Genomic DNA, 11621 nt, shown 5'->3' with positions numbered 1-11621 from the left:
TGTTGGTGTCGAGAAACTATTCGAAATACCACAGTACAGAATCTTATTTGTTGAGCAAGAGTCTGAGTAGAGTGGTTTTCAACATGCACCATTCATTAATCTTTTCTGGTAAGCACAATTGAAAGTTTGAGCACTGTACACGAACAATCTTTACGGAAGCTGCCCTTGTTCCATTGGCCACACCATTAAATGTAGATGTTACTAGATATATACAATATATACAACCTCAAGTGCTTCACAAGCACTAAAAGGCAATTCACCAGTTATGACAAATAATGATCCTGTGCACCATCATCTAGCTACTATATACATTTGAACCAATTTGAAACGCGAGCATTAGTTCCTCAGAGACAGGTTCAGCCAAGCTTGTAATGAAATCAGAATGCCACTCTAGTAGGTGAGATCAGTGTTAAAAGCAACATATTTGCCAATCCTGTATGATACACCAATTAGGGGGAAAAATCTGAAAAGAAAAAAGTAGCATTTGCTAAACTAAGCGGTGAATGAATGGAGAAATTAAGTGGTGCTTGATCGTGACAATGTAAATCATGCGCAAATTTTGAAATGGAAAAGACCCAAAATCACTTTTGAATGGAAAGGATTCATCCTAACACACTTCATTACAAAATTGTGTTAATTTTCAACTTCTAATTCATGCATTCCTCTTCATTTGGTCGGTGCAGTGAGTGTCTAAAATAATATGCCATGAATGATAAAATAATATAACTATGAGATGTACAAATGCAAAATCAAGATTCCAGTGAATGTATTAGTCATTAGCTAGATCCACACCCATATGTAAGTGAAATTCTCCATTTATTCAAGTTCCAGGTTGTATCCACGAGAAATAATGGCAATATATCTTTTCACTTAGCAATTCCACTTCTGTAATAGTGAAACTCACAAATTAGTTGAGATATAGAAGGTGATGGCGGTGGAATGGGATAGAAGGAACCTGTGCCATAATTTGCATGGGCATACAGACAATGTTGAATGTTCTTATATCTTGCTTTATGATTTTGCAACCAGCAAAGTAACGTTCCATTGCATTATTTACTAACACAAGATTTCATGTTATAACATAAATTAAGTCTATGCTTATGCACAGTACAATATCACAAAATAATACAGGTAACATATAGCAAGCTGTTTGTTACACCTAAAATCAGGTATACGGCTATGACACAGATAACATACAGCAACCAGATTGTTACATCCAAAATCAGGTATAAAGCTATAGCAGGCAACATACAGCAAGCTGTTTGTTACACCTAAAATCAGATACACAGCTTGCATTCAACTCCTTTCTACCATCATAGTTAGTTTCCTTCACGTTGAGGTGTTGGGAACCTAAATCTCATTAGCTAATGGGTAGAGTTTCAGATTCTTCAGTGCATGTAGAATTAATCTAATGAGCTATAGAAACATTTTTTTTCAGCAGAGGCAAAGGCACCATTGCAAAGGCAGAATTTGAACCTGAGACCTTATCAAAACATGCATTTTCAACCTACAAAGACATCTACAATCGTCATTCTTCAGGAATTAATGTGAAGAATATACTCACCTTGTTTTCAAAGTTTGGGACCCATCTCTAAATTTTCAGTGACAACAGCAGATGAAGAATCATCTACACTGCAAATCATTATATTATTCAACTGATTTTATGGTGCAATCAAAGAAGCTGATACGATAGATCTCTAAATCCATAAACCGACAAACTATTAGGCAATGATTAAGGATATTACATTTCAGTTCCAGATTCAGATTGAGAGGACTTTGAGTCAACTTGACCTATTTTCAAGACATCTGCTGCAGGAGGATCATTGGCATCATGACCTTTGTCTTCCACCTACATTATGAACCCATAGGACATTAGCTCACCTCAAAAGTAAATAAAAAAAAGGTGTGACTGAATTACTTTGGACGCCTCCACCATCCATTCAGGAATACATTCAGTAAGAAGATTGATATACTGTTCCATAGCAGATTCTGGATTCATATTTCCTAGTTGCTGCCATGAATGCCTAATACAACAGAGAGCATCCTTCATTAGATGCATAAAATTCTGAACTAAAAAATAAGGCATATCTGAACTTCAGTCAACTGTTATTCTGCTAAACAAAAAAATGATGAAATGTATAAAATTAAAGACAGAAATACATAATTAATGAAACATGCCAAAAAATTGTTTGCGGTGAAATGGAGAGCAGAATCAGAGATCTGATTGAGAACAGTGTTTTGCTTGAGGAGGGAAAAAAGGTAATATTAAAGACAGTAATGCACAATTAATGAAACATGCCAAAAAATTATTTGCAGTGAAATAGAGAGCAGAATCAGATATCTGATTGAGAACAGTGTTTTGCTTGAGGAGGGAGAAAAAGGTGGCTTCTCAGCACATTGACAGTGAATCAACGAAGCACTAGAACTTTCTCAAAGGACACAAATATCCACTACGACCAAAAGAATAATTTTCATGTTGCAGCATGAACTCTGTCTACATTTCATTCCTGTTCAGATCAAGATGGAGAAATAGACTTGAACAAAAATAAAATAAATTAGACAAATCTTGATGCCTGGATATCCACCTATCAACATCCACATAGAATGATACCAAGTCGTGGGACCGGGCCGGCCACCCCCAGGGATTGAGTCCATGAGACTGACTGGGATTTATCATTTTTTTAGAATGATACCAAGTAACAATTCCATCTCCCAGTTCCAGAAGGACAACAATTAACTAGCCCAACAGTTGGCATACAATCTAATCCACAAGATTTTAAGGAATTGAAGTTGGTCATTGATTTCCATCAACACAAAGTAATCAGACTATAAAACGGAATTCAAACAACTGAGGCTCCATTTTTAAGCTGGAAAATAAATTGATCTTTGGATGGCACACATTATTATATGCACTGGAATTAAATTGGAGAGCTATCTGCCAGTAAAAATGTTGTGATCTTGATTAGACTATTTTGCTTTAACAGCTTCACACCTGAGGTTTATTTGATGCTATTAATATTATTTTAAGATCATAACTACGGCACTATGGCATCAAGAATGACACTGTTGTGCAGCTACCTTTCTCTTGTGCATTTGCCAAGCACAGATGTGCGGGATTCTCCCTCCCTCTACTAATATTAAATCTCAAGTGCTTGCATTTGTGAATGGTGATAATACCCCTTATCTACTCAAACAGAAAGAAGATCTCCAAGACGTGGTTTCTGGATGGGGATGAATTTCATTTGTACTGAAGGAATTCTCAGGAAGATAATCCCCCAAAGACATCTATATTGTGGCTAGCTCAGCTGCCCTGCCTCTGTAAATGTTTATCCCTATACTTACAGTTGGTGGTGTTCAGCTCCAGGTTCTAACCTTACAAAAATAAAATACGATTAAACCCTAACTCTAATACCTTGATTACCGTAGCCGCATACAATCTGTGTTGAGGGGAACAAAACAACATTTCGTGCTATAAACAAAATTCAGTACGAGTAATGCATCTAATGAATACTTGCCACAAAGTTCGCAAAGGACTCACAAGATCCAAATGGAATGCAAAATTTCAGATCAGTCAGCAATGGCACTAAAACAAATTCTATCACGAGAAGAAATAAACGAGAGAGCGAGAGTCAGCAAAAGTATCCCACAGTACCATTTGGCGCGAGCAGACACCATCAAAATCATTGGTTGTGGCTCATGGCACGGCCCCTCGGTCGCAACCTTTTGCAGTCCGTACAGCTTCATTTGCATTTCATTACTCAGTTTCGACACAGCAACTCCACCTATCTCGCTACCGACGAACTCGCTCGCGATTCCAAATAATTTCTCCGTATCGCTTCTCTCGATCCCTTCCCATTCATCCTCCCCTTGAAGCAACGATTTCCACGTATCCTCGTCAGCATGCCCTACCTCTTCCTTGTTCCCAACCAGTTCGCCGTCCAGTTCCGAGACTTGCTCCGCGGGTTTTGCCTCACACGGCTCCGCTAAATCACCCTCGATTCTTCCAATCCCGACCACCCCGTCAAACAACTCTTCATTCTTGCGGTCAAATCCAACAACAACCTCGTCCTTTTCCAATCCATTCGCATCCGATCTTTCCTCCTCGACCTCAACGGCCTTGGTATCCGTGCGATCACCAAGGGCAACGACCGACGACCTCCCCTCCATCTCCTCCGCCTGGATCGGATTCAAGGCCCTCGGCCGGGGCCCTAAATCCTCCGCCGCAGCAGATGCCGCCTCTGGCCTGTCGGCGGAGAAGCTCCCAAAGAGGAAGGCGAGCAGGACGGAGATTAGCGCAGTGAGGAGAAATTCCTCCAAGAAATCCATTGTCCCCCCTCCCAGTTCTCCACAACAAAAGGAGATGTCGGTCGGTGGAGAGAAAGAGAGAGAGAGGAAATGTGGAGAACGAAGGCGCCAACGGGTATATTCGCCGAACCGAGATGCCCGCGCGCCAGCCCTTACGTGTCAATGACGACCGCATCTTCCCGGCTTACGTGCTGGCTTCTCTTTCGGATTACTTAAACCCGCTTATGATTATCTGTGACTGCGATATCTTTAGAAGTCGCGCTGGACAAGATTGAATCGATCGTGGCCGTTTGGTGCGCCGTGGTCTTAACGCCGCATCCCTCGCAGTAAATGCGGGTGCAAACGGAGCGTCACTGCAGGGTAAAGCGTTTGCTGAGAGCGACGAAGGCAAGGCAGCCTCTAAAAATCTTGTATGTTCAGTGCATTCTACAATCATTAGCCTTGCGAGGTCGTTTGTTCGCTTTTTTTTTAAAAAATATATTTTCTTAGCATTTTTATGGCTGCTAATTAATGGGATGTTGGTGGGGATGAGGACGAGAAGAAATGATGGGACAAAAGATGAACTGATGGGGCAACGACTTCAACGGAGAATTGTTAGTTTGCTTGCTTGGATGAGGATGAGAGGAAATGACGAGGCAAAAGATAGACCGATGGGCAACGTCTCGAGAGGAGAATCGTTAGTTTGGTTGCTTGGAGGAATGTAGATATGCTTGAGGAAGGCAAGGGGGAAAGGAATACTATAGTCTGTTTAATGCACGCATGGTATAAATTTGGAATATAATCAGAAAGTGGGCCCACTTTTTACCACTGTTTCCTATTGCTTTTGCTAGCTTCTCAACCATTGGGTGGACATCAGATTCTGGTGCTCTTTCTTGCGGCGCCTCTCAGGAACCTTTTGCATTTTAATATTGTAATGTAAACGAGAGGAAGAAGAAAAAGAATGGATAAAAAATGGATCAATTTCTAATTTACAAGTATGTCATTATTTTAATAGAAATTGAATAAAATATGGAAGGATTAGATTAAAAGAAAATACTATATTTAAGATTATATTTAATTTATGTATTAACTCTTTCCGATGTTAATTAAAACTTATTAAGAGAACAAGAATAAAATTTAACTATAAAATATTAATCAATAAAAATTGGAAATCAGCTGATTTCTGTTAACCACGGCCCAGAAGAGATGAAGAAGGATAGAACGTAAAAGGAGTTTATAAAATCAAGATTTCAGATTTCTGTACAGGGTGTAAAATTTCTGACTCAGAGTACGTCAAGGTCTGGAAAACAGATAGAAAATTCTATCAGAAAATAGCAGAATACAAAAATTGGAAGCACTAATCTGCCATAGTTGTCGAAAAGAAAGATTAAAGATGAAGGTTTCCAAGTCATTCCAGAGAAAACAATGTGGTTTGCATGAACTGAAAGTTACTTGTCAGCATCACCTTGTTCATAACAAAATTCAAAATCAAGGATGAGTGAGTCGAGCTCATGCATATCTTTGTAGGAAACATCAACATTCAGATAAACAAAAGTTGAATGCAGTACCCAAGAGGAAATTAGGTTTCTACATCCAAAACTAGCACACATGATCAGGAATCCTGAGGCCCTGCTGGTGATTGGGTTCTGGAGAAAGATTATTCTTTCTGAAAAGCATGAAAAGAGAAGAGCATGCAAATTGAAGAGACTAAAGACATCAAGTGATCACCGAATGCGATCCACAACTAATACAAGTTCCAACTGAAAGAAACCAACACACTATCTCAAACTCTAAAATTTGCAGACTATATGGTATATGCTAAAAAAAAATACCAACAGCTCTCTTCCAACAACTAAATACTAGATTAGGAACAGATAATCTCCTGTGCATAAGAATGCATATACAGGTAATCTCAAATTATGTACATTCATCGACCTTGAGCAAAGAGTTGCAGAGTTGGGCATACAGCTCTTTACCTTGTTTGTCAATCTATGAGAAAAGTGGTTAATGGTATCCTCTGCTACTACCCCTTGCTTGGTAAAGCTCCAATCTAACCTTTGCTTCCGGTAATAAATGATCAACTGTTGGATCCTGAACCATGTACGCTTGCTTGGAAGTCCACTCAAGCACTGTCAGCACCTCAGCCTGCGCTAACGCCTCGCTATCGGGCACATGGAGAGCAATGTAGCACAACAATATCAATGCTGATATCTGAACCAAATGCTCTCCAAAGTAAACCAACTGCACTAGGTGTTTGGTGCCTCCTGCATTGATGATCGCCTTGGAATGATCGAGGTGGAGGTAGTTGTCTGAGCAAGCAAATTTAGTCAACGCAATAGCTGCCTCTTTTGCAACGATAGCCTCTGTTTCGTCGAGTAACTTCACCAATGGCGCTATGATCCTGGTCTCAGTGGCCCGAAAGGTCCTCGACAGACACCCCAAAGTTACAATGCAGGGCACAAGGAGGTCATCGTCTGCTTTCTTCACGATCCTGAGAATCTGGTCGACCACTGCACGGGCTGCAGGGGAACTTGGCTTGAAAGCGGACCGCCGTAGGTCGGAATGCTGCTCGGCAACACGCGCAATCTCCATCAAGGCCATCGCGGAGTTGTACTGCACCTCGTCTGTGCCTTTCTCAATGAGAACTGAAAAACAAAGGAGAGCTCTGGATTCGGTGATGCTTTTGCAGACGGATAGATTGCCCTTGCAGAGTTGACACAGGGCCTTGGCGGACATGGCCTTCATGTAGGCCTTGGTGGCGGGCTCCTCGAACTCGCGCCCCTTGATGCTGACGCCGGCCAAGGAGACAGGGTGGTGCTTGGTGTTGCCGCTGGCGGAGGGGTTATGGATGTTCGAATTGGTGGCGGCCTTGTTGGATTTGGAAGCCATGGTGGACTGGATGACGGAATGCATCTCGTTTTTGTTGGCGCACTGCAATTGGGAGGCGAACGGATGCTTGACGACGGCTTGGTCAGAGGTGTCAGAAACGGCTGCAATGGGGTCATTCCCGGCCGCGGTGGAAGTGGTGCTGTTGGCCATGACGACGGAGTGGATGGACATGCCCTTGGAGGGGATGGTGTACTTGCTGTGTTCCTGCACGGTCTCAAAGGCCAGGTGACCTACGAGGAGTCGGACCACGTTGTTCTGCGCGAAGACGTCCTGGCATTTGGGGTGGCTGGCTGCAAGCTCCGACACGGCCCAAGCGACCATAGCTTGAGCCTTCATAGGTCCCTCCTTGAGGACTTTGGCGAAGGTGGAACAGACGCCTGCGAGGACCATCGCTTCAACGCTGTCGGGGTCGCGGGCCAGGAGGCCGATGGCGTGGGCGGCGCTCTCCTGGCCCTCGAGACTGCCTTCTTTGACGAGACGGAGGAGAGGGCCGACGCCGTCCTCCTCGATGATAAGCTTTCCGTAACGGTCGTTGTCGCGGGCGAGGGAGACGAGGCTGGCAGCGGCGTCAGCACGAGATTCCATAGAGGCGGTGAGGAGAGTGGCGATCTGCTCCCAGATTAGGAATAGAATGGGCTCGTTTTGGGCGATGGGCGGAAGGCCAAGGTGGATGTCGTCGTCAGAGCCAGCGGCAGAGGAAGACACGCGAATGAGCCAGGAGACGTCGCCGACGGAGTTGTCGAGCTGCGTGGACATCTTCTTGAAGGCCGCGGCGGGGATGATGGTGAAGATGCGGCGGACGAAGCCATTGGCGCGACACTTGAGGACGAGGGCAAGCGCCTTGTCGAGCACCTGTTCGGTGTCGTTCATGATGCGGCGAGCAGGCCGCTCGTAGAGTTCCGATCGCGCCGCCTGCCGCAGCATCCCTGCCAAGCGCTCCGTCTTCGCCTTCAGCTCCATGCACTCCTGCCGGAACGAGTGCGCGTCGTCCGCCCACTTCGTCACCTGGTCCGCCAATAGGATTGGCTTCGCCAGTATCTGCTTGACGCCGCCATCGCCCATCATCTTGTCGCCCACTTCTTCTCTAACTCCCAGAGATAATAATAATAATAAATATAAAAAAAACGATCGATGACAATTTCACGTTCAAGAAGAAACTTTCAACCCTAAATTCTAGAATCCCTTCCTGAATAATGGCGACGACGAAACAATTGGATGGTGAAGCTCTCCTTCTGCAATCGTAGAGAGAAAAATGGATTGCAAAATCAACCAAAAGATGAAGTTTTTTTCAAGTAAATGCCCCCAAAATTCTTGTTTTTTACCGTCCTGGAATTCGGGGATGCAGATATGCTAGATTTGTTCTTCTTCTGCGACTTCTAGGGATCAAAACAAACCGAAAAGGGATCTCTCAGCGCCCATGTCGTTCGAATTCCTGCTCTTTGCGTACAAGGAGATGGAAACGGCGGGAATTAGGAGGAGAGAAAACCCGTCGTCGTTAGTCTTCCTCTGGTTCTTCCTCTTTCTCCTCCTCTGCCTGCCGTTCTTTGCCAGGGTTTTTAATGCGACATTTGCTCCGCAGCATTCCTATTTTGCCTGCAATCTGTAATCGACGCGTTATATTGCAATTACTACTAGCCGTCATTTTGATCCCAAACCAGAAGGCTTTTTATCTCCATTTGAAATCGTAATTTCTCATTTATTTCTTCCAAATCTTCAATTTCCTAAAATATCAATTATAATATAGGAATAAATTCCAGTATATGTATATATTATATATCGATTTGTTGGGTTTGTGGATTTCACGCTAAGCAATGTATGGCGAACGCGATTTGGTTGTGACCAATCAGGCACAGATGGACTGGACATTGGGCCCCAGGACAGCCGATCAAGGCAACTTGTTCTCGTGTCTTCTAGCTTTTCTTAGTCGATCAGTTTTGGCTTACAACGTTTGAAGAAAACAAATAAAAATACGGTACAAGATAATTTAAATTAACAAGAACAAAAACAATTTATTTTTGGGGAAAAAACACATACACCTAATTGATTTAATTCATACTTTTTAAAAAAGCATTTTAGAGAACATTTGCAAATAAAAAGATACTAGTGAAATAAGGTTGAGCAGAGAAAAGGAGAATCATTTGATTGGCGTATTTGATAAAAGATATAGAGAACATGATTGTCCAATACCCCAAAATAAATGGATGGAAAATAAACAGATAAAAAAGACAAGGGAACAAATATCTAACTGAGCTCAGATTCTGACCAGAGGCCCATTCAAACGCCGGCCTTCGAGTAAACCCTTCTTATTTCCTTTCGAAGGAGAAATATACTACTTCTAGCAAATCGTAGATGCTTCCATCGATCGATCAAACATCTCGAAACGAACAGATCAAAAGAAGGCAAATTTAGCAGTTGATTGTTTTTTCCCATCATCAATGGATCACACGGATATTCTAAAATTCAACAAACACGGAGCAGAAGAAGACACACGGAAGAAAACAGATCCCGAAATGGATGAGATCGCCGGCCACCGCCGTGATCTATACCTTATTACGGATCATTACCAGCACGACGAAAACGAAATCGAACGTTACTACTAGTTGCGGTAGAGAGAAGGGGGATGACGACGACGACGGTGATATTCATCTAAGAAATCTGGCCGCAGTCGGCGATGACAACGGGCTTCTTGGTGGCGCCGCTCTGGGATCCGACGCCCTCGATTGCCTTGACCACGTCCATCCCCTCCACGATGCGACCGAAGACTACATGCTTGCCATCGAGCCACGCAGTCTTTTCGGTGCAGATGAAGAACTGCGAACCGTTGGTATTCTTCCCGGCGTTCGCCATGGAAAGCACACCGGGGCCGGTATGCTTCTTCACGAAGTTCTCGTCAGCGAACTTCTCTCCGTAGATGGACTCACCGCCGGTGCCGTTGCCGCGAGTGAAGTCCCCGCCCTGGCACATAAATCCTGGGATCACCCGGTGGAAGCTCGAACCCTTGTAGTGGAGCGGCTTCCCAGAGCGCCCCGTCCCTTTCTCACCGGTGCACAGCGCGCGGAAGTTCTCCGCCGTCCTCGGCACGACGTCCGCATACAGCTCCATCACGATCCTCCCCGCCGGAGCGCCGCCGACGGACATGTCGAAGAAAACGCGAGGATTCGCCATCGTCGTCTCGTGAAAGCAGATGCCAAATCCCTCGGGATACGATCGGTTCTCGCTTCGAGTCTTTTCAGATCATTAGGGCTCGTCTTTTATAAAGAAACGGCGAGGGCGACGACTGGAAGGAGATATTATTTTGAAAAGATCCAGTCCGTCGAAGGAGACGCGTGTCGAAATCGTAGACAGTGTAGGGTTTGGGAGGACGAGAGGAGTTAGCTTAACTCCACCGCAGGGTTAGAAGGTGGCGGTGATGGAACCATAGGATGCTTCTCGCTTTAACGCGAGATTCGCGCACGCACATGATTCTCACGTGACCGATGAGGGCGCGGATAAGCATAATCTTTGAGCAATGCGGAAAAAAAAAAGGTAGTCTTTAAAAGGTGCTCAGGAGAATTTAATGCAAAATTTACGGTGATTTATACTTGAGAAGGATCGAAAGAAGCATAATTTTTTATATAAATATCTCGTATTAAAAAAATTAAATATAAAAATTATTTTTATAATTTAAATATATAAAATCTCAATATCCCTTTATCTTTCTCTACACTGTGATAAATAAATCTCTTTCTTCTTCTCTTATCTATCAATTTATACAATTTAAATTTATTTATTTTTAATTTAATTATTAAAATCAAAATCAAAATTTAATATCAAATCTACCTTCTTTAAATTTTACTTTTTTTATATGATTGTAAATTAATAAAAATTCAAATAATTCACATCTATAAATGAATTTCAATCAAAACTAAAGTTTTGATCGATCTAACAAATTTCAATTGCATTCATTCGAAGTCTTATGAATTTTTAAAGTGTTAAAGAATTCAAATGCACCCTCTTTTATTATTTTGATGCTATTAGGACCAAGCATGAATAACAAAATAGCCACTAAAGTAGCAATAGATACAAAAATAGTGAGCAAAACAACAATAGTAGTTAGCAAAATAGCATCAAAGCAGCTAAAACTGATATGCTCATATTAAGTCCAAATTGAGTCTGATCTCCCCATATCATATCCATAATATTTCTTGATCAGAATCAATATTTGACCTCATATCTATCTTCCTCTCATTTAATCTAATCAGATGAGTGTAAATTTGTAAAAATCTAAAGAGTCCATCAATAAGTTTCAATTAAAATTCACTTTATCAATCTAGAAGGCTCAGGTTACACCTATTTTAAGTCATATAAGTTTTTAAGATCGTAAGTAGTCCAAAGCACTTCCATAAAACTGCAAGATGAGTAAATATAGTATAGGTGACAATGGATCGACCAAGTTGATTGAACGAGGA

The 11621-nt window shown here is 42.5% G+C and overlaps 3 protein-coding genes across 5 annotated transcripts; all 3 read right to left on the bottom strand.

Annotated features, from left to right (window-relative positions):
• Positions 1 to 52: 52 nt before the first annotated feature.
• On the bottom strand, positions 53 to 4403 carry LOC141826013 (uncharacterized). Of its 3 annotated transcripts, none has more exons than XM_074713366.1 (5): positions 3653 to 4403; positions 1919 to 2024; positions 1746 to 1849; positions 1565 to 1632; positions 53 to 463 (listed from the first exon to the last, which is right to left on the bottom strand). In XM_074713366.1, exons 1-4 carry the CDS (start codon positions 4324 to 4326, stop codon positions 1572 to 1574), a joined length of 945 nt encoding a protein of 314 aa, XP_074569467.1. In that variant the 5' UTR covers positions 4327 to 4403; the 3' UTR covers positions 53 to 463; positions 1565 to 1571. The 3 variants fall into 3 exon arrangements, with proteins under 3 accessions (XP_074569467.1, XP_074569404.1, XP_074569534.1); XM_074713303.1 differs by having other exon boundaries at positions 58 to 433; XM_074713433.1 differs by lacking the exon at positions 53 to 463 and adding an exon at positions 479 to 1476.
• Positions 4404 to 5982: 1579 nt separating this feature from the next.
• LOC141834286 (uncharacterized) lies at positions 5983 to 8729 on the bottom strand. The gene is made up of 2 exons (XM_074721671.1): positions 8496 to 8729; positions 5983 to 8405 (listed from the first exon to the last, which is right to left on the bottom strand). The coding sequence occupies exon 2, from the start codon at positions 8236 to 8238 to the stop codon at positions 6289 to 6291; it is 1950 nt and encodes a 649-aa protein (XP_074577772.1). The 5' UTR covers positions 8239 to 8405; positions 8496 to 8729; the 3' UTR covers positions 5983 to 6288.
• An 839-nt stretch (positions 8730 to 9568) lies between these two features.
• LOC141832915 (peptidyl-prolyl cis-trans isomerase) lies at positions 9569 to 10415 on the bottom strand. Its single transcript, XM_074720285.1, has one exon. The coding sequence runs from the start codon at positions 10336 to 10338 to the stop codon at positions 9820 to 9822; it is 519 nt and encodes a 172-aa protein (XP_074576386.1). The 5' UTR covers positions 10339 to 10415; the 3' UTR covers positions 9569 to 9819.
• Between the last annotated feature and the right edge of the window lie 1206 nt (positions 10416 to 11621).

Source organism: Curcuma longa, chromosome 1 (assembly GCF_044706935.1).
Source record: "Curcuma longa cultivar G26 ecotype Majalengka, Jawa Barat chromosome 1, ITB_CL_G26_1.1, whole genome shotgun sequence".
Classification (NCBI taxonomy): domain Eukaryota; kingdom Viridiplantae; phylum Streptophyta; class Magnoliopsida; order Zingiberales; family Zingiberaceae; genus Curcuma; species Curcuma longa.
Note: the sequence above shows the minus strand (reverse complement) of the source record. Positions and strands in the feature narration are given on the sequence as shown.

Bases quoted from the DNA above. Each gene is read 5' to 3' on its own strand.
- LOC141832915 (XM_074720285.1), bottom strand. From the start codon at position 10,338: ATGGCGAATCCTCGCGTTTTCTTCGACATGTCCGTCGGCGGCGCTCCG.
- LOC141826013 (XM_074713366.1), bottom strand. From the start codon at position 4,326: ATGGATTTCTTGGAGGAATTTCTCCTCACTGCGCTAATCTCCGTCCTG. The intron at 2,025-3,652 runs GTACTGTGGGAT...CTGTTGTATTAG, and splicing joins GTGTCTGCTCGCGCCAAATG to GCATTCATGGCAGCAACTAG. The intron at 1,633-1,745 runs GTAATATCCTTA...AATGATTTGCAG, and splicing joins TCTGAATCTGGAACTGAAAT to TGTAGATGATTCTTCATCTG.
- LOC141834286 (XM_074721671.1), bottom strand. From the start codon at position 8,238: ATGATGGGCGATGGCGGCGTCAAGCAGATACTGGCGAAGCCAATCCTA.